This window comes from Salvelinus namaycush, unplaced genomic scaffold, assembly GCF_016432855.1.
Source record: "Salvelinus namaycush isolate Seneca unplaced genomic scaffold, SaNama_1.0 Scaffold1112, whole genome shotgun sequence".
Lineage (NCBI taxonomy): Eukaryota > Metazoa > Chordata > Actinopteri > Salmoniformes > Salmonidae > Salvelinus > Salvelinus namaycush.
In genome coordinates this window covers 59,510-82,092 of record NW_024057801.1, presented here as the reverse complement: position 1 = coordinate 82,092, position 22,583 = coordinate 59,510, and the positions used below count along the sequence as shown (strand labels likewise).

Sequence of the window (22,583 nt, the reverse complement as noted above, 5' to 3'; positions counted from 1 at the left end):
AATGATCTCTCTTCTTCCTGTGTCAGTATCATGATCTCTCTTCTTCCTGTGTCTTTCCACTACCGACCATTCGGGTCCTTGACCCTCATCCTCCCCTCCATATCATCAGAACTGACAGCCATATTGTTGGTATTCCAGCACAGCTGTTGCTTCTCCAACCTTTTCTCCATTTCGTCCACACTACTTGCTGCCATTTCCATCCCGAGCATGTTGTCAAGCCCGCTCCACAGCTCCTCCTCCTGGCGTTTTCAAGACAACTGGGACTTAAAAAAAAAAAAAAGGTAAAATCATAACGTCAGTGATATTCAGGTACTTCAAAACTCTTTTTCCAGTTGGAGCTCGTTTCTTTCCCGAATTCCCAGTAATCTTGAACGCTGCTGAAGTCGGATATTTCCCGAGTTCCAGTGGCCTTGAACGCGGCATTACGTCATCGAAAGCAGATGTCACATGATATTGGTGGCGAGTGATCACGTGTCTTTTTTTACAGCCGGGTAATCTGGAGCTCAGCCCTATCCAGGATTTATTTTCCTCCTAAAACGGTTGTATTTCATCAATATACGGATACATTTTGAGGACTCAAAATGCCTATATTCTCGGAGCTGTATTTTAATGTGGATAATGGTTACTTGGAAGGGTTGGTCAGGGGTTTTAAGGCTGGAATTCTTTCACAGGGAGACTATCTAAATCTCGTCCAGTGTGAAACCCTGGAAGGTGAGTCAGTGCTAACGTTAGCGAGCTAGCTAGCCAACTGGTCATCTGGCTAGGTATGTTGTCAAATGTACAGAGTGCCGTTTCAAATGGTATTGCTAACGTTTCAAAACGTTACTGGATTAAAAAATGTGGCGTTTCCGACGACATGGCCAGTCGCCATGCTACTACTGTACCTATACTAACTATTTGCAGGCGAACGTTAATGACAACTCTAGCCAGCTATAACAGTAGGTTACTAGTATCTCGTGATGGGTCCTTGTATTATCTATTTAGCTAGCTAACGTTACATAAGGTTACTTTCTCATGAATAGTAGCTGATGAATTATCAGTTTGGTATATGGATGTAAGTAACGTTAATTAGAGTTAAATGAGCTGTTAAATTAGCTAGATTTCAAGATGAAATTGTGTCTCAACCGATATTATTATTCTTTGAATTAGCTAGCTAACGTTAATTTACCTAGCTACATTTAAGAAGCTGGGAAGAAGCTAGCGTGCCAGTTAGCCCAATAGTGGACTAAAGGAGGTTGACGTTACTCTTAAAGGACAGTTTTATAATTGTTCGAACGACATGCGACTGTCAGTTTCCTAAAAAAGTTTAATCTTTAACGTCACAACAACCAGCTCAAATCCTCCTGTAACATGATGCTCCTGTAACGTCATACTGACAGGAAGTTATTTTCTGTCAGCTCACCATTAACGTTACCTTGTAAATAATGTTGGTGTGGCTTTATTTTTCTGTCATAATTAATAAAATGCAGCGAGAGTTAAGACGATGTCAGCTATACACACACACACACACACACACCCACACACACACCCACACAGCTGAAGTCGGAAGTTTACATACACTTAGGTTGGAGTCATTAAAACTCGTTTTTCAACCACTCCACAAATATCTTGTTAACAAACTATAGTTTTGGCTAGTCGGTTAGGACATCTACTTTGTGCATGACACAAGTCATTTTTCCAACAATTGTTTAGACAGATTATTTCACTTATAATTCACTGTGTCACAATTCCAGTGGGTCAGAAGTTTACATGCACTATGTTGTGCCTTTAAACAGCTTGGAAAATTCCAGAAAATTATATGGCTTTAGTAGCTTCTGATAGGCTAATTGACATAATTTGAGTCAATTGGAGGTGTACCTGTGGATGTATTTCAAGGCCTACCTTCAAACTCAGTGCCTCTTTGCTTGACATCATGGGAAAATCAAAAGAAATCTTTCAAGACCCCAGGAAAAAAAATATAGACCTCCACAAGTCTGGTTCATCCTTGGGAGCAATTTCCAAACACCCGAAGGTGCCACGTTCATCTGTACAAACATTGGTACGCAAGTATAAACACCATGGGACCACACAGCTGTCATACCGCTGAGGAAGGAGACGCGTCCTGTCTCCTAGAGATGAACGTACTTTGGTGCAAAAAGTGAAAATCAATCCCAGAACAACAGCAAAGGACCTTGTGAAGATGCTGGAGGAAACGGGTACGAAAATATCTATATCCACAGGAAAACGAGTCCTATATGGACATAACCTGAAAGGTCGCTCAGCAAGGAAGAAGCCACTGATCCAAAACCGCCATAAAAAAGCCAGTTTGCAACTGCACATGGGGACAAAGATTGTACTGTTTTGAGAAATGTTCTCTGGTCTGATGAAACAAAAATATAACTGTTTGGCCATCATGACCATCGTTACGTTTGGAGGGAAAAGGGGGAGGCTTGCAAGCCGAAGAATACCATCCCAACTGTGAAGCACGGCGGTGGCAGCATCATGTTGTGGGGGTGCTTTGCTGCAGGAGGGACTGGTGCACTTCACAAAATAGATGGCATCATGAGGAAGGAAAAATATGTGTATATTGAAGCAACATCAAGACAACAGTCAGGAAGTTAAAGCTTGCTCGCAAATGGGTCTTCCAAATGGACAATGACCCCAAGCATACTTCCAAAGTTGTGGCAAAATGGCTTAAGGACAACAAAGTTAAGGTATTGGAGTGGCCATCACAAAGCCCTGACCTCAATCCTATAGCAAATTTGTGGGCGGAACTGAAAGAGCGAGGAGGCCTACAAACCTGACTGTTACACCAGCTCTGTCAGGAGGAATGGGCCAAAATTCACCCAACCTATTGTAGGAAACTTGTGGAAGGCTACCCGAGGCATTTGACCCAAGTTAAACAATTTAAAGGCAATGCTACCAAATACTAATTGAGTGTATGCAAACTTCTGACCCACTGGGAATGTCATGAAAGAAAGAAAAAAAAAGCTGAAAAGTCATTCTCTCTACTATTATTCTGACATTTCGCTTTCTTAAAATAAAGTGGTGATCCTAACTGACCAAAGACTGGGAATTTTGTTGGATTAAATGTCAGGAATTGTGAAAAACTGAGTTGAAATGTATTTGGCTAAGGTGTATGTAAACTTACGACTTTATATATATATATGTGTATGGCCTACCCCGGCCAAACGGACAAGGCTGAGCCATTTGTGCACCGCCCTCCGGGACTCACAATCACGGCTAGATATGATACACCGGTCATTATTTGAACTGGCTAGCTAGCAACGGACCAAAGCATTGTTTAAGAAATTGCTTTTAGTTGCCTGAATTGCTAGGTTGATATTTACTGATTTCATTTTTAAAGGGATGGGTTTATTGGTGTTAAAATAGAAGACTGTATGTTATTTGGAGCATCGGGCTGCTGATGTCGTTCAGAGGCTTTCGTTTTTTACTTTTTCATAACGGCAACAAGTTTGATGTCAGACGACAATAGAATGTTCATGATTTGTCAACAGACATGTCAACGGGACTGTAAAACAGCCTTTAGTCCAAGGACCTTACAGGTTCTGTTTAGAGGTGAATAGAGCCCCACAGTGGAAGTGTCATAATACCCATTAAACCTAGAGGTCAAACAGGGACATGGTTCTAATCGTTTTTCCACCATTAATTTTTTTCCCCGTAGGGGATTTTAGAAACACTTCAAAAAAGGGGTATGTTTTGTGTAGGCTTACCCTGGCATGACGTTTTGATAACCATGTAAATCTCTAACGCAAAAAGGTGACTTTTGTCAATATATTGGGCTCCCATGTGGAGGCAAATACTCCATCTAAACAGGAATTGGTTCTAGAAACATAAAGCCCTCTACTTTCATATCACATCAAAATATACACATTTTTCCAGTGACAATCAGTCTTCCATTTAACACACAGGTGTTCGGAGATGCAGATAACTAATTAGCACAGGAAGTCGACTCTGTCTTCCTCCCGTAAACAATTGCTGTAACATGGGAATATGGCTGTGTGGGAACCCTAACCCTATAAAGGTGTGTAGTAATTTAACTTTTTTTTATTTTTATTATTATTATTTCTCGCTGATAGATAAGTTCCTTATCTTTCAAAAACCGTACTGCAAGCAATTTGTGTTTAAAGGTGCTACAAATAGAATTTTGTAGAATTTTTGTGTTGTAATTTCAGGACGTTAGTGGGTGGGTCTAAAGGACGTTAGTGGGTGGGTCTAAAGGACGTTAGTGGGTGGGTCTAAAGGACGTTAGTGGGTGGGTCTAAAGGACGTTAGTGGGTGGGTCTAAAGGACGTTAGTGGGTGGGTCTAAAGGACGTTAGTGGGTGGGTCTAAAGGACGTTAGTGGGTGGGTCTAAAGGACGTTAGTGGGTTAGACCGTTTTGATTGGTGTTTTATTGTCTTTTGTTTCATACCATGCTGCTACCCTACCGCGAAAGTTTGGACTTCTGTTTTTAAGCTGAGGATGAGTCCTATTTCACTGTTAGTTTTACACGTGTACAATTTTTCAGTTATAATTAATATATAATTTTTCAGTTATAAGATTTGTTTATTAAAAGTATAGAAGATTTGGTGTACTGTTGCGTTGTGTGCTTACTGTAACTGTCACCCTGATTGGCTAATAGGCTATGCATATTCATGACGTGAGGCTAGTAGCATATCCTCGGTCTCTCTGTTGAACACAGGCGGTCGACGTCACGGCCGCAGATATTGAGGCGGCTTGTTCTAATGCTTAGGCCTTCCTTTTTTATAGGCTAGTAATGCACTACATCAGCTGCGGCACATCATTGAGCACATGCAACACGTCCGGAAATATTGAGGCAAAAAATGACAGTGTAAACTATAATTAGCAAAATAGAACAAAATTGACGTGAATTTGATTTTCAAAATGATTTGAACAGCTCTATTGGATTTACTGCAGTCGTCTCGGTTTTTCATTTTTAAATCGTTTTTTAAATTCTTCGCTTGTTCTTAACAATTGCAAAGACATTGTCGACTTTGTATTTGTAACCTTTGTTCCCAAGGTGACAGCGGCCACAGAGAGACAGATAAACGGCTTGATTCTATGTCTAGGTGAGATCTTCTGGGGGAAAAAATAAGAAGAAAAAATGTAGCTGTATTTTTCTTATTTTTAACCTTTTATTTAACTAGGTAAGTCATTTAAGAACAAATTCTTATTTACGATGACAGCCTACAGGGGAACAGTGGGGTTAACTGCTTTGTTCAATGGGCAGAACGACAGACTTTTACCTTGTCAGCTCGGGGATTCGATCTAGCAACCTTTCGGGTTACTCGCCCAACGCTCTAACCACTAGGCAACCTGCCGCTGGAAATAACCAGCGTTTTCAAGTGCAACTTAAGTAAAGGTGGTTTTGGGAAACGGCTCTGAGATTTTCCGATTGCTCATAAGAAGATTCTAAAGATGAACTTAGCCTTCAGGTGCTTCTGGGAAACCGGGCCCTGGTTATTACATTGCATTGACCGTTGTAGCTAGCTAGTATTAACAAGCTAGTAGCAAGAGTATTTTTTTGAAGAACCGTTAGCAAGGACCATTTGCAGCGATTCATGATTTCTTCATTACCAGGCTGCCGACATAAAAGGTTAAATAAATCACATCAGGTTGATCAACAGAGGGATTTCTATGAGGAACTGAAACTATTGCTCAAAGTATTGCTCAATTAGCTTTCATATCATGTAAAATGGAAGCATTCTAGACAGCTAGCCTCTTCCCTTGTGTATTGGTCTCTAATTAGCTTTCACATCATGTAAAATGGAGGCATTCTAGACACATAGCTAGCTAGCCTCTTCCCTTGTAAGGGTCTCTAATTAGCTTTCACCTCATGTAAAATGGAGGCATTCTAGACACATAGCTAGCTAGCCTCTTCCCTTGTGTAAGGGTCTCTAATTAGCTGTCACCTCATGTAAAATGGAGGCATTCTAGACACATAGCTAGCCTCTTCCCTTGTTCATGGGTCTCTAATGTGCCGTTAGCATCATGCCCTGTCACAGCAGCATTAAAATGAGATTGTACTTGTCCTGTGTCATTATTGTGTCTGTTGAAAGCCGCTGTTACCTAGTATCTGAAGACGTCTTGTCACCCCCCCCCCCCCCCCCCCATGCAGACCTGAAGCTCCATCTGCAGAGCACGGACTATGGCAGCTTCCTGGCCAACGAGCCGTCACCCCTCACCGTGTCCGTCATCGACGACAAGCTCAAAGAGAAGATGGTGGTGGAGTTTCGTCACATGAGGAACCAGTCCTATGAACCGCTGGCAAGCTTCATGGACTTCATCACGTAAGTCATTCACAGGCTCTCAGAGGCTGGCAAGCTTCATGGACTTCATCACGTAAGTCATTCACAGGCTCTCTGAGGCTGGCAAGCTTCATGGACTTCATTACGTAAGTCATTCACAGGCTCTCTGAGGCTGGCAAGCTTCATGGACTTCATTACGTAAGTCATTCACAGGCTCTCAGAGGCTGGCAAGCTTCATGGACTTCATTACGTAAGTCATTCACAGGCTCTCAGAGGCTGGCAAGCTTCATGGACTTCATTACGTAAGTCATTCACAGGCTCTCAGAGGCTGGCCAGCTTCATGGACTTCATCACGTAAGTCATTCACAGGCTCTCAGAGGCTGGCAAGCTTCATGGACTTCATCACGTAAGTCTTTTACAGGCTCTCAGAGGCTGGCAAGCTTCATGGACTTCATCACGTAAGTCATTCACAGGCTCTCTGGCGTCTTGCCAGTCTCTATCCCAAATGAAGGGGCAAGATGGGTGCCCATATTGTCTAATTAAATTGAGCCTATCTTTCCCATGCATTTTGGGGGGGGGGGGGGGGGGGGAATTAGGATTAGAATACCACCATGTCTTATTATTACCTGAAACGATCAGCTATTGGTTAAACTGGATTTGTCTGTCTCCCATCTCTTTTCAGTTATGTGACATCTGAATGGTCCATGTTTCACACTCTTCTATCTATCTATCTATCTATCTATCTATCTATCTATCTATCTATCTATCTCTCTATCTCTCTATCTCTCTATCTATCTATCTCTCTATCTATCTCTCTCTCTATCTCTCTATCTGCATTGACTCCCTATTTGCCAGTCTCTGACAGGTGTGTTAGTACAGTATTGATGAAGACATGAGGTTTGGGTCTGTTATGCCCAGCATATGCCGCCTTTCATTCTAGCCTGAGAGAGAACCCTCGTACCGGCTCTCACCGGCAGCCTTTTCATTCTAGCCTGAGAGAGAACCCTCGTACCGGCAGCCTTTTCATTCTAGCCTGAGAGAGAACCATCGTACCGGCTCTCACCGGCAGCCTTTTCATTCTAGCCTGAGAGAGAACCCTCGTACCGGCAGCCTTTTCATTCTAGCCTGAGAGAGAACCATCGTACCGGCTCTCACCGGCAGCCTTTCCATTCTAGCCTGAGAGAGAACCCTCGTACCGGCTCTCACCGGCAGCCTTTTCATTCTAGCCTGAGAGAGAACCCTCGTACCGGCTCTCACCGGCAGCCTTTTCATTCTAGCCTGAGAGAGAACCCTCGTACCGGCTCTCACCGGCAGCCTTTTCATTCTAGCCTGAGAGAGAACCCTCGTACCGGCTCTCACCGGCAGCCTTTTCATTCTAGCCTGAGAGAGAACCCTCGTACCGGCTCTCACCGGCAGCCTTTTCATTCTAGCCTGAGAGAGAACCCTCGTACCGGCTCTCACCGGCAGCCTTTCATTCTAGCCTGAGAGAGAACCCTCGTACCGGCTCTCACCGGCAGCCTTTTCATTCTAGCCTGAGAGAGAACCCTCGTACCGGCTCTCACCGGCCGCCTTTTCATTCTAGCCTGAGAGAGAACCCTCGTACCGGCTCTCACCGGCCGCCTTTTCATTCTAGCCTGAGAGAAAACCCTCGTACCGGCTCTCACCGGCCGCCTTTTCATTCTAGCCTGAGAGAGAACCCTCGTACCGGCTCTCACCGGCAGCCTTTTCATTCTAGCCTGAGAGAGAACCCTCGTACCGGCTCTCACCGGCTGCCTTTTCATTCTAGCCTGAGAGAGAACCCTCGTACCGGCTCTCACCGGCAGCCTTTTCATTCTAGCCTGAGAGAGAACCCTCGTACCGGCTCTCACCGGCAGCCTTTTCATTCTAGCCTGAGAGAGAACCCTCGTACCGGCTCTCACCGGCAGCCTTTTCATTCTAGCCTGAGAGAGAACCCTCGTACCGGCTCTCACCGGCCGCCTTTTCATTCTAGCCTGAGAGAGAACCCTCGTACCGGCTCTCACCGGCCGCCTTTTCATTCTAGCCTGAGAGAGAACCCTCGTACCGGCTCTCACCGGCCGCCTTTTCATTCTAGCCTGAGAGAGAACCCTCGTACCGGCTCTCACCGACCGCCTTTTCATTCTAGCCTGAGAGAGAACCCTCGTACCGGCTCTCACCGGCAGCCTTTTCATTCTAGCCTGAGAGAGAACCCTCGTACCGGCTCTCACCGGCCGCCTTTTCATTCTAGCCTGAGAGAGAACCCTCGTACCGGCTCTCACCATCTTGCAAAATGAAATGTAATATTTGCTATGCTCTTAACTACCCAGTCATCACTGAAACATTCTCTCTCCTCCCATCTTCACAGGTACAGCTACATGATAGACAATGTGATCCTGCTGATCACAGGCACCCTGCATCAGCGGTCCATCTCTGAGCTGGTACCTAAGTGCCACCCGCTGGGCAGCTTTGAACAGATGGAGGCAGTCAACATCGCCCAGACCCCAGCAGAACTTTACAACGCCATCCTGGTCGACACCCCTCTGGGTAAGGCAGGACTGTGACTTCTGCATGCCAAATGGCACCTTATTCCCTATATAGTGGTACTACTATAGACCAGGGCCCTATTCCCTATATAGTGGTACTACTATAGACCAGGGCCCTATTCCCTATATAGTGGTACTACTATAGACCAGAGCCCTATTCCCTATATAGTGGTACTACTATAGACCAGAGCCCTACTCCCTATATAGTGGTACTACTATAGACCAGAGCCCTATTCCCTATATAGTGGTACTACTATAGACCAGAGCCCTATTCCCTATATAGTGGTACTACTATAGACCAGAGCCCTACTCCCTATATAGTGGTACTACTATAGACCAGAGCCCTATTCCCTATATAGTGCACTACTTTAGACCAGGGCCCTATTCCCTATATAGTGGTACTACTATAGACCAGAGCCCTATTCCCTATATAGTGGTACTACTATAGACCAGAGCCCTATTCCCTATATAGTGCACTACTTTAGACCAGGGCCCTATTCCCTATATAGTGCACTACTTTAGACCAGGGCCCTATTCCCTATATAGTGCACTACTTTAGACCAGGGCCCTATTCCCTATATACCGGTAGTACCCTGCTATAGACCAGAGCTCTATTCCCTAGGTAGTGCCCTGCTATAGACCAGAGCTCTATTCCCTATATAGTGCCCTGCTATAGACCAGAGCCCTATTCCCTATATAGTGGTACTACTATAGACCAGAGCCCTATTCCCTATATAGTGTACTACTTTAGACCAGGGCCCTATTCCCTATATAGTGGTACTACTATAGACCAGAGCCCTATTCCCTATATAGTGTACTACTTTAGACCAGGGCCCTATTCCCTATATAGTACACTGCTATAGACCAGGGCCCTATTCCCTATATAGTGGTACTACTATAGACCAGAGCCCTATTCCCTATATAGTGTACTACTTTAGACCAGGGCCCTATTCCCTATATAGTACACTGCTATAGACCAGAGCCCTATTCCCTATATAGTGTACTACTTTAGACCAGAGCCCTATTCCCTATATAGTACACTGCTATAGACCAGAGCCCTATTCCCTATGTAAAAATCTAATTTTATTGGTCACATACACGTGTTTAGCAGATGTTAATGTGGGTGTAGCGAAATGCTTGTGTTTCTACCTCTGACAGTGCAGTAATATCTAACAAATTACACAACATAATGGAACTGTTCCCCATCCTGGGGTGGTTTACTAATGGAACTGATCCCCCATCCTGGGTGGTTTTACTAATGGAACTGTTTCCCCATCCTGGGTGGTTTTACTAATGGAACTGTCCCCCATCCTGGGTGGTTTTACTAATGGAACTGTCCCCCATCCTGGGTGGGTTTACTAATGGAACTGTTTCCCCATCCTGGGTGGTTTTACTAATGGAACTGTCCCCCATCCTGGGTGGGTTTACTAATGGAACTGTCCCCCATCCTGGGTGGTTTTACTAATGGAACTGTTTCCCCATCCTGGGTGGTTTTACTAATGGAACTGTCCCCCATCCTGGGTGGGTTTACTAATGGAACTGTCCCCCATCCTGGGTGGTTTTACTAATGGAACTGTCCCCCATCCTGGGTGGTTTTACTAATGGAACTGTCCCCCATCCTGGGTGGTTTTACTAATGGAACTGTCCCCCATCCTGGGTGGTTTTACTAATGGAACTGTCCCCCATCCTGGGTGGTTTTACTAATGGAACTGTTACCGCTCCTGGGTGGTTTACTAATGGAACTGTCCCCCATCCTGGGTGGTTTACTAATGGAACTGTTCCCCATCCTGGGTGGTTTTACTAATGGAACTGTCCCCCATCCTGGGTGGTTTTACTAATGGAACTGTCCCCCATCCGGGGTGGTTTTACTAATGGAACTGTCCCCCATCCGGGGTGGTTTTACTAATGGAACTGTCCCCCATCCTGGGTGGTTTACTAATGGAACTGTCCCCCATCCTGGGCGGTTTTACTAATGGAACTGTCCCCCATCCTGGGTGGTTTACTAATGGAACTGTTCCCCATCCTGGGTGGTTTACTAATGGAACTGTCCCCCATCCTGGGTGGTTTACTAATGGAACTGTTACCTCTCCTGGGTGGTTTACTAATGGAACTGTCCCCCATCCTGGGTGGTTTACTAATGGAACTGTCCCCCATCCTGGGTGGTTTACTAATGGAACTGTCCCCCATCCTGGGGGGGTTTTACTAATGGAACTGTTCCCCCATCCTGGGTGGTTTTACTAATGGAACTGTTCCCCCATCCTGGGTGGTTTACTAATGGAACTGTCCCCCATCCTGGGTGGTTTACTAATGGAACTGTCCCCCATCCTGGGTGGTTTACTAATGGAACTGTTCCCCCTCCTGGGTGGTTTTACTAATGGAACTGTTCCCCCTCCTGGGTGGTTTTACTAATGGAACTGTTCCCCCTCCTGGGTGGTTTTACTAATGGAACTGTTCCCCCATCCTGGGTGGTTTACTAATGGAACTTTCCCCCATCCTGGGTGGTTTACTAATGGAACTTTCCCCCATCCTGGGTGGTTTACTAATGGAACTTTCCCCCATCCTGGGTGGTTTACTAATGGAACTTTCCCCCATCCTGGGTGGTTTTACTAATGGAACTTTCCCCCATCCTGGGTGGTTTTACTAATGGAACTTTCCCCCATCCTGGGTGGTTTTACTAATGGAACTTTCCCCCATCCTGGGTGGTTTTACTAATGGAACTTTCCCCCATCCTGGGTGGTTTTACTAATGGAACTTTCCCCCATCCTGGGTGGTTTTACTAATGGAACTTTCCCCCATCCTGGGTGGTTTTACTAATGGAACTTTCCCCCATCCTGGGTGGTTTTACTAATGGAACTTTCCCCCATCCTGGGTGGTTTTACTAATGGAACTTTCCCCCATCCTGGGTGGTTTTACTAATGGAACTTTCCCCCATCCTGGGTGGTTTTACTAATGGAACTTTCCCCCATCCTGGGTGGTTTTACTAATGGACCTTTCCCCCTCCTGGGTGGTTTTACTAATGGAACTTTCCCCCATCCTGGGTGGTTTTACTAATGGAACTTTCCCCCATCCTGGGTGGTTTTACTAATGGAACTTTCCCCCATCCTGGGTGGTTTTACTAATGGAACTTTCCCCCATCCTGGGTGGTTTACTAATGGAACTGTTCCCTCTCCTGGGTGGTTTACTAATGGAACTGTTCCCTCTACTGGGTGGTTTACTAATGGAACTGTTCCCTCTCCTGGGTGGTTTTACTAATGGAACTGTTCCCTCTCCTGGGTGGTTTTACTAATGGAACTGTTCCCTCTCCTGGGTGGTTTACTAATGGAACTGTCCCCCATCCTGGGTGGTTTACTAATGGAACTGTCCCCCATCCTGGGTGGTTTTACTAATGGAACTGTCCCCCATCCTGGGTGGTTTTACTAATGGAACTGTCCCCCATCCTGGGTGGTTTTACTAATGGAACTGTCCCCCATCCTGGGTGGTTTTACTAATGGAACTGTTCCCCATCCTGGGTGGTTTTACTAATGGAACTGTTCCCCATCCTGGGTGGTTTTACTAATGGAACTGTTCCCCATCCTGGGTGGTTTTACTAATGGAACTGTTCCCCATCCTGGGTGGTTTTACTAATGGAACTGTTCCCCATCCTGGGTGGTTTTACTAATGGAACTGATCCCCCATCCTGGGTGGTTTTACTAATGGAACTGATCCCCCATCCTGGGTGGTTTTACTAATGGAACTGTTTCCCCATCCTGGGTGGTTTTACTAATGGAACTGTTTCCCCTTCCTGGGTGGTTTTACTAATGGAACTGTTTCCCCATCCTGGGTGGTTTTACTAATGGAACTGTTTCCCCATCCTGGGTGGTTTTACTAATGGAACTGTTTCCCCATCCTGGGTGGTTTTACTAATGGAACTGTTTCCCCATCCTGGGTGGTTTTACTAATGGAACTGTTTCCCCATCCTGGGTGGTTTTACTAATGGAACTGTTTCCCCATCCTGGGTGGTTTTACTAATGGAACTGTTTCCCCATCCTGGGTGGTTTTACTAATGGAACTGTTTCCCCATCCTGGGTGGTTTTACTAATGGAACTGTTTCCCCATCCTGGGTGGTTTTACTAATGGAACTGTTTCCCCATCCTGGGTGGTTTTACTAATGGAACTGTTTCCCCATCCTGGGTGGTTTTACTAATGGAACTGTTCCCCCATCCTGGGTGGTTTTACTAATGGAACTGTTCCCCCATCCTGGGTGGTTTTACTAATGGAACTCATGGAATTGAGAATGCAAGGAAGAAGAGTCTTTGAACAGACTGGAGGGTTTTTATTTCCTGTAGCGAACACTAGATGGCGCTAAAACTCAACTTTGCTCATAAACGTGTCATCCTCTAAATCCTGTTTTAATGTCTGATCATTTCTTCAGCTGCTTTCTTCCAAGACTGCATATCTGAGCAGGATCTGGATGAGATGAACATCGAGATCATCCGTAATACTCTGTATAAGGTGAGCAAGGGGTTTCATTCACCCGTAATACTCTGTATAAGCGGGCAAGGGATTTCATTCACCCGTAATACTCTGTATAAGGTGAGCAAGGGATTCCATTCACATTTTTAATTCACAATGTTAAACAACAACATGCATCAGAAGATAGATGGTCATTGACTTTATCCGTGTCTCCATTTCCAGGCTTATCTGGAGGCTTTCTACAAGTTCTGCTCCACTCTGGGAGGAACCACCGGTGACACCATGTGCCCTATTCTAGAGGTCTGTGAGCGTGTCCCTTATTAGAAGGTTAACTTGATATACAGTGTCTTCGGGAAAGTATTCAGACCCCTTGACTTTTTCCACTTTTTGTTACGTTACAGCCTGTAAAATGGATTACAAAAGAAACTCATTAGACGATACCCCATAATGACATCACAATACCCCATAATGACATCACAATACCCCATAATGACAAAGCAAAAAGAGGTTTTTAGAAATTTTCGGAAATATATTAAAAATAAAAACAGATTTACTTAAGTATTCAGACCCTTTGCTATGAGACCTGAAATTGAGCTCAGGTGCATCCTGTTTCCATTGATCATCCTTGAGATGTTTCTACAAATTGATTGGAGTCCAGCTGTGGTAAATTCAATTGATTCGACATGATTTGGAAAGGTACACACCTGTCTATATAAGGTCCCACAGTGGACAGTGCATGTCAGAGCAAAAACCAAGCCATGAGGTCCAAGGAATTGTCCGTAGAGCTCCAAGACAGGATTGTGTCAAGGCACAGATCAGGGAAGGGTACCAAAACATTTCTGCTGCGTTGACGGTCCCCAAGAACACAGTGGTCTCCATCATTCTTAAATGAAAGAAGTTTGGAACCACCAAGACTCTTCCAAGAGCTGGACACCCTGCCAAACTGAGCAATTGGGGGAGAAGGGCCGTGGTCAGGGAGGTGACCCGTTCTTGGTCACTGTGACAGAGCTCCGGACTTCCTCTGTGGAGATGGAGAATCTTCCAGAAGGACAACTCATCTCTGCAGCACTCCACAAATCAGGCCTTGATGGTGGAGTGGCCAGACGGAAGCCATTCCTCAGCCACTCCACATGACAGCCCGCTTGGAGTTTGCCAAATGGCACCTAAAGACTCTCAGACCATGAGAAACAAGATTCTTTGGTCTGATGAAACCAAGATTGAACTCTTTGGCCTGAATACCAAGTGTCACGTCTGGAGGAAACCCTGGCACCATCTCTACAGTGAAGCATGGTGGTGGCAGCATCATGCTGTGGGGATGTTTATTAGCGGCAGGGACTGGGAGACTAGACCGGATTGAGGGAAAGATGATCGGAGCAAAGTACAGAGAGATCCTTGATGAAAACCCGCTCCAGAGCGCTCAGGACCTCCGACTGGGGTGAAGATTCACCTTCCAACAGGACAATGACCCTAAGCACACAGCCAAGACAACGCAGGAGCGGCTTCAGGACGAGTCTCTGAATGTCCTTGAGCGGCCCAGCCAGAGCCCGGACTTGAACCGGATCGAACATCTCTGGAGAGACCTGAAAATAGCTGTGCAGCAACGCTCCCCATCCAACCTGACAGAGCATAAGAGGATCTGCAGAGAAGAATGGGAGAAACTCTAGGCTCCCGAGTGACAGAGCAGTCTAAGACACTGCATCTCAGTGCTTGAGGCGTCACTACAGACACCCTGGTTCGATTCCAGGCTGTATCACAACCGGCCGTGATTGGGAGTCCCATAGGGCGGTGCACAATTGGCCCAGCGTCGTCCGGGTTTGGCCAGTGTAGGCCATCATTGTAAATAAGAATTTGTCCTTAACTGACTTGCCTAGTTAAATCAAAACTCCCAGAATACAGATGTGCCAAGCTTGTATCGTCATTCCCAAGAAGACTGGAGGCTGTAATCGCTGCCAAAGGTGCTTCAACAAAGTACTGAGTACATTTATTTTTATATATTTGCAAATGTCAACTTGTTTTTGCTTTATCATTAGGGGTATTGTGTGTGTGTGTGTGTGTGTGTGTGTGCGTAGTGATGAGAAAATAAACTATTTAATCCATGTTAGAATAAGGCTGTAATGTAACAAATGTGGAAAAAGTCCAGGGGTCTGAACACTTTCAAAATACACCGTGGTTGTTCTCTTTAGTCATTTATACTGGACCATCCAATTGAAAGAGAAATTGACCCACACCTTGAAGTGTATTCTAGTATATTAATCTGTCACCTGTCAATTAATCAGTTTCCTATTTCCCCTCCCTGTGTGTGTCCAGTTTGAGGCGGACAGGAGGGCCTTCATCATCACCATCAACTCATTTGGTACCGAACTGTCTAAGGAGGACCGTGCCAAGCTGTTCCCCCACTGTGGCAAGCTGTACCCTGAGGGGCTGGCTCAGCTTGCCCGCGCTGACGACTACGAACAGGTCAAAGCTGTGGCCGACTACTACCCTGTAAGTTATACTACTATTACTACTACCCTGTAAGTTATACTACTATTACTACTACCCTGTCAGTTACTGGTCCTTGCTACTACTAGCCTAGCCTACTGGCTACTACCCTGTCAGTTACTGGTCCTTACTACTGCTACTACTAGCCTAGCCTGCTGGCTACTACCCTGTCAGTTACTGGTCCTTTCTACTGCTACTACTAGCCTAGCCTACTGGCTACTACCCTGTCAGTTAGTGGTCCTTACTACTAGCCTAGCCTACTGGCTACTACCCTGTCAGTTACTGGTCCTTACTACTGCTACTACTAGCCTAGCCTGCTGGCTACTACCCTGTCAGTTACTGGTCCTTACTACTGCTACTACTAGCCTAGCCTGCTGGCTACTACCCTGTCAGTTACTGGTCCTTTCTACTGCTACTACTAGCCTAGCCTACTGGCTACTACCCTGTCAGTTACTGGTCCTTACTACTGCTACTACTAGCCTAGCCTACTGGCTACTACCCTGTCAGTTACTGGTCCTTTCTACTGCTACTACTAGCCTAGCCTACTGGCTACTACCCTGTCAGTTACTGGTCCTTACTACTGCTACTACTAGCCTAGCCTGCTGGCTACTACCCTGTCAGTTACTGGTCCTTACTACTGCTACTACTAGCCTAGCCTACTGGCTACTACCCTGTCAGTTACTGGTCCTTACTACTGCTACTACTAGCCTAGCCTACTGGCTACTACCGTGTCAGTTACTGGTCCTTACTACTAGCCTAGCCTGCTGGCTACTACCCTGTCAGTTACTGGTCTTTACTACTGTTACTACTAGCCTGCTGGCTACTACCCTGTCAGTTACTGGTCCTTTCTACTGCTACTACTAGCCTAGCCTGCTGGCTACTACCCTGTCAGTTACTGGTCCTTACTACTAGCCTAGCCTGCTGGCTACTACCGTGTCAGTTACTGGTCCTTACTACTAGCCTAGCCTACTGGCTACTACCGTGTCAGTTACTGGTCCTTACTACTAGCCTAGCCTGCTGGCTACTACCCTTTCAGTTAGTGGTCCTTAATATCAGTCAAGTTGACATATTGTCAGGTATTCCAGATCATAAAGGGCTTCCACAGCAAGTCAAAGCTTCCTACTGGCTAGCCTAGCCAACCTGGGAGTCTGTCTGCCTACTGGATACCATTGTCACTATTACACCACCCGGCTTTACACCACCCGGCTTTACCCCACCCGGTATTACACCACCCGGCTTTACACCACCCGGTATTACACCAGTGCTTGGCCTGAAGACTCACACTTTTTGTTTTTCCACTTCTGAGCCCCGGTTTGATACTAAGTCTAACCTGACCAGACATATCTGTGTTCTGTGACTGTATTTAGAGAAGGACATGGTATCAGTTTGTAGAACCGGGTGTGATACTGAGCACCTTCACCAAGTCTCTTTCTGTTCTGTGACTGTGTTCTGTGACTGTGTTCTGTGACTGTGTTTAGAGAGGTACACCTGCTATAAGGACGTGGTATCAGTATGTAGAACCGGGCGTGATACTGAGCACCTTCACCAAGTCTCTTTCTGTTCTGTGACTGTGTTCTGTGACTGTGTTCTGTGACTGTGTTTAGAGAGGTACACCTGCTATAAGGACATGGTATCAGTATGTAGAACCGGGCGTGATACTGAGCACCTTCACCAAGTCTCTTTCTGTTCTGTGACTGTGTTCTGTGACTGTGTTCTGTGACTGTGTTTAGAGAGGTACACCTGCTATAAGGACGTGGTATCAGTATGTAGAACCGGGCGTGATACTGAGCACCTTCACCAAGTCTCTTTCTGTTCTGTGACTGTGTTCTGTGACTGTGTTTAGAGAGGTACATCTGTTATAAGGACATGGTATCAGTTTGTAGAACCGTTGATCTGAAGCAGAGGACCAATGAAAAATGCTCTCAATCCCCCAGCACTACCCTCTTACATCATCCTCCTTCTGATAGTCCAAACATATGGTGACCCAGCTCAGACCAGCTAACTCCTCTTCCTCAGGAATATATCTACCCTCTCTTAGTCATCCTCCTTCTGATAGTCTAAACATATGGTGACCCAGCTCAGACCAGCTAACTCCTCTTCCTCAGGAATACATCTACCCTCTCTTAGTCATCCTCCTTCTGATAGTCCAAACATATGGTGACCCAGCTCAGACCAGCTAACTCCTCTTCCTCAGGAATACATCTACCCTCTCTTAGTCATCCTCCTTCTGATAGTCCAAACATATGGTGACCCAGCTCAGACCAGCTAACTCCTCTTCCTCTCTCCTCAGGAATACATCTACCCTCTCTTAGTCATCCTCCTTCTGATAGTCTAAACATATGGTGACCCAGCTCAGACCAGCTAACTCCTCTTCCTCTCTCCTCAGGAATACATCTACCCTCTCTTAGTCATCCTCCTTCTGATAGTCCAAACATATGGTGACCCAGCTCAGACCAGCTAACTCCTCTTCCTCAGGAATACATCTACCCTCTCTTAGTCATCCTCCTTCTGATAGTCCAAACATATGGTGACCCAGCTCAGACCAGCTAACTCCTCTTCCTCTCTCCTCAGGAATACATCTACCCTCTCTTAGTCATCCTCCTTCTGATAGTCTAAACATATGGTGACCCAGCTCAGACCAGCTAACTCCTCTTCCTCTCTCCTCAGGAATACATCTACCCTCTCTTAGTCATCCTCCTTCTGATAGTCTAAACATATGGTGACCCAGCTCAGACCAGCTAACTCCTCTTCCTCTCTCCTCAGGAATACATCTACCCTCTCTTAGTCATCCTCCTTCTGATAGTCTAAACATATGGTGACCCAGCTCAGACCAGCTAACTCCTCTTCCTCTCTCCTCAGGAATACATCTACCCTCTCTTAGTCATCCTCCTTCTGATAGTCTAAACATATGGTGACCCAGCTCAGACCAGCTAACTCCTCTTCCTCTCTCCTCAGGAATACATCTACCCTCTCTTAGTCATCCTCCTTCTGATAGTCTAAACATATGGTGACCCAGCTCAGACCAGCTAACTCCTCTTCCTCTCTCCTCAGGAATACATCTACCCTCTCTTAGTCATCCTCCTTCTGATAGTCTAAACATATGGTGACCCAGCTCAGACCAGCTAACTCCTCTTCCTCTCTCCTCAGGAATACATCTACCCTCTCTTAGTCATCCTCCTTCTGATAGTCTAAACATATGGTGACCCAGCTCAGACCAGCTAACTCCTCTTCCTCTCTCCTCAGGAATACAAGCTCCTGTTTGAGGGAGCCGGCAGCAACCCAGGGGACAAGACACTGGAGGACAGGTTCTTTGAGCATGAGGTGAGCAGCGCGACTCCTACATACAAACCCGCTCCCCCCCCCGGTGTCCTCGTTAACCCGCTCCCCCCCCCTCCCCCGGTGTCCTCGTTATCCCGCCCCTCCCCCGTTGTCCAGGTTAACCCGCCATCACCCCCGGTGTCCTCGTTAACCCGCCATCCCCCCCGGTGTCCTCGTTAACCCGCCATCCCCCCCCGGTCGTTAACCCGCCACCCCCGGTCGTTAACCCACCCCCCTGATGTGCTGTGTCCTGCAGGTGAAGCTGAACAAGCTGGCGTTCCTGAACCAGTTCCACTTCAGTGTGTTCTATGCCTACGTCAAGCTGAAGGAGCAGGAGTGTAGGAACATCGTGTGGATCGCTGAGTGTATCGCACAGAGGCACCGTGCCAAGATAGACAACTACATCCCCATCTTCTAAACACACACCAGTACCTCCCTACATTCTGATCTGAACACACACACACCAGTACCTCCCTACATTCTGATCTGAACACACACACACCAGTACCTCCCTACATTCTGATCTGAACACACACACACCAGTACCTCCCTACATTCTGATCTGAACACACACACACCAGTACCTCCCTACATTCTGATCTGAACACACACACACCAGTACCTCCCTACATTCTGATCTGAACACACACACACACACACCAGTACCTCCCTACATTCTGATCTGAACACACACACACACACACCAGTACCTCCCTACATTCTGATCTGAACACACACACACACACACCAGTACCTCCCTACATTCTGATCTGAACACACACACACACACACACCAGTACCTCCCTACATTCTGATCTGAACACACACACACACACACACACCAGTACCTCCCTACATTCTGATCTGAACACACACACACACACACCAGTACCTCCCTACATTCTGATCTGAACACACACACACACTTCTTCATCTCTGTCTTCTAATCCCACGTATCCATCCTTCCACAGCTTCTCTCTGATCCACAGTTACTGTACAGTCGCTGGTCTCTGATCCACAGTTACTGTACAGTCGCTGGTCTCTGATCCACAGTTACTGTACAGTCGCTGGTCTCTGATCCACAGTTACTGTACAGTCGCTGGTCTCTGATCCACAGTTACTGTACAGTCGCTGGTCTCTGATCCACAGTCGCTGGTCTCTGATCCACAGTTACTGTACAGTCGCTGGTCTCTGATCCACAGTTACTGTACAGTCGCTGGTCTCTGATCCACAGTTACTGTACAGTCGCTGGTCTCTGATCCACAGTTACTGTACAGTCGCTGGTCTCTGATCCACAGTTACTGTACAGTCGCTGGTCTCTGATCCACAGTTACTGTACAGTCGCTGGTCTCTGATCCACAGTTACTGTACAGTCAGCTGGTCTCTGATCCACAGTCGCTGGTCTCTGATCCACAGTTACTGTACAGTCGCTGGTCTCTGATCCACAGTTACTGTACAGTCGCTGGTCTCTGATCCACAGTTACTGTACAGTCGCTGGTCTCTGATCCACAGTTACTGTACAGTCGCTGGTCTCTGATCCACAGTTACTGTACAGTCGCTGGTCTCTGATCCACAGTTACTGTACAGTCGCTGGTCTCTGATCCACAGTTACTGTACAGTCGCTGGTCTCCGATCCACAGTTACTGTACAGTCGCTGGTCTCTGATCCACAGTTACTGTACAGTCGCTGGTCTCTGATCCACAGTTACTGTACAGTCGCTGGTCTCTGATCCACAGTCGCTGGTCTCTGATCCACAGTTACTGTACAGTCAGCTGGTCTCTGATCCACAGTTACTGTACAGTCGCTGGTCTCTGATCCACAGTTACTGTACAGTCGCTGGTCTCTGATCCACAGTTACTGTACAGTCGCTGGTCTCTGATCCACAGTTACTGTACAGTCGCTGGTCTCTGATCCACAGTTACTGTACAGTCGCTGGTCTCCGATCCACAGTCGCTGGTCTCTGATCCACAGTCGCTGGTCTCTGATCCACAGTTACTGTACAGTCGCTGGTCTCTGATCCACAGTTACTGTACAGTCGCTGGTCTCTGATCCACAGTCGCTGGTCTCTGATCCACAGTTACTGTACAGTCGCTGGTCTAGTTTGATCATGGACCCCTATTCACTGAGTAGTACACTTAGTTTGACCATGGACCCCTATTCACTGAGTAGTACACTTAGTTTGACCATGGACCCCTATTCACTAAGTAGTGCACTTAGTTTGACCATGGACCCCTATCCACTAAGTAGTACACTTAGTTTGACCATGGACCCCTATTCACTAAGTAGTGCACTTAGTTTGACCATGGACCCCTATCCACTAAGTAGTACACTTAGTTTGACCATGGACCCCTATTCACTGAGTAGTACACTTAGTTTGACCATGGACCCCTATCCACTAAGTAGTACACTTAGTTTGACCATGGACCCCTATTCACTGAGTAGTATACTTAGTTTGACCATGGACCCCTATTCACTGAGTAGTACACTTAGTTTGACCATGGACCCCTATTCACTGAGTAGTACACTTAGTTTGACCATGGACCCCTATCCACTAAGTAGTACACTTAGTTTGACCATGGACCCCTATTCACTGAGTAGTATACTTAGTTTGACCATGGACCCCTATTCACTGAGTAGTACACTTAGTTTGACCATGGACCCCTATCCACTAAGTAGTACACTTAGTTTGACCAGGGGCCCATATGATTTTGGTCAAAAGTAGTGCACTGTATAGGGTTCCATTTGTGACCCCCCCAGAAACTGTCATGTATAATATCCATAGATGGATAAGCAGAGTTTACTGAAATAATTTTCACCCTCCTGATACATGTTCTGTGTGATACGTGTGTGTGGATTATGTCTTTATAAACTATACATGTGTAGGAATGATGTCCTATTGTAAATGAGATGTCTGGACCTGAACAGTCCAGGTACTACAGCAAATTACATCCAGGGTTGAAATAGATGTTATGTGATTATATATGAAGAAAAGAGAAGCGAATATGTCATGTTTAAACTATACAAGGATTTATATATATTTCAAAATTATTTTAATGATTTGTGTATTTTTTTTTTGTTGGCATGATGTAAAAATCCATGTCTCGCTGTCACGGTCCTGTTTAAAATGAGTTCTGTGTCTTGTTTGTAAATGTAATAAATACTATATGGAAACAAATTGGTTTCAGTGCAAAAAGAGACGCCTGTTCAACTAGTTATTCACTACCGTGTACTAGTAAAGACAACCTGGGCTTTAGGTCATCTTTAATCAACTAGTATTCACTACCGTGTACTAGTTAAGACAACCTGGGCTTTAGGTCATCTTTAATCAACTAGTATTCACTACCGTGTACTAGTTAAGACAACCTGGGCATTAGGTCATCTTTAATCAACTAGTTATTCACTACCGTGTACTAGTTAAGACAACCTGGGCTTTAGGTCATCTTTAATCAACTAGTTATTCACTACCGTGTACTAGTTAAGACAACCTGGGCTTTAGGTCATCTTTAATCAACTAGTTATTCACTACCGTGTACTAGTAAAG

At 45.9% G+C, this 22,583-nt stretch overlaps 1 protein-coding gene across 1 annotated transcript; it reads left to right on the top strand.

Annotated features, from left to right (window-relative positions):
- The first annotated feature begins 467 nt into the window (after positions 1-467).
- Positions 468-19,590, top strand: LOC120035842 (V-type proton ATPase subunit d 1). Its single transcript, XM_038982315.1, has 8 exons — positions 468-711; positions 6,122-6,293; positions 8,614-8,792; positions 13,203-13,282; positions 13,466-13,543; positions 15,551-15,727; positions 18,968-19,045; positions 19,299-19,590. The coding sequence occupies exons 1-8, from the start codon at positions 582-584 to the stop codon at positions 19,458-19,460; spliced, it is 1,056 nt and encodes a 351-aa protein (XP_038838243.1). The 5' UTR covers positions 468-581; the 3' UTR covers positions 19,461-19,590.
- The last annotated feature ends 2,993 nt before the right edge of the window (positions 19,591-22,583 follow it).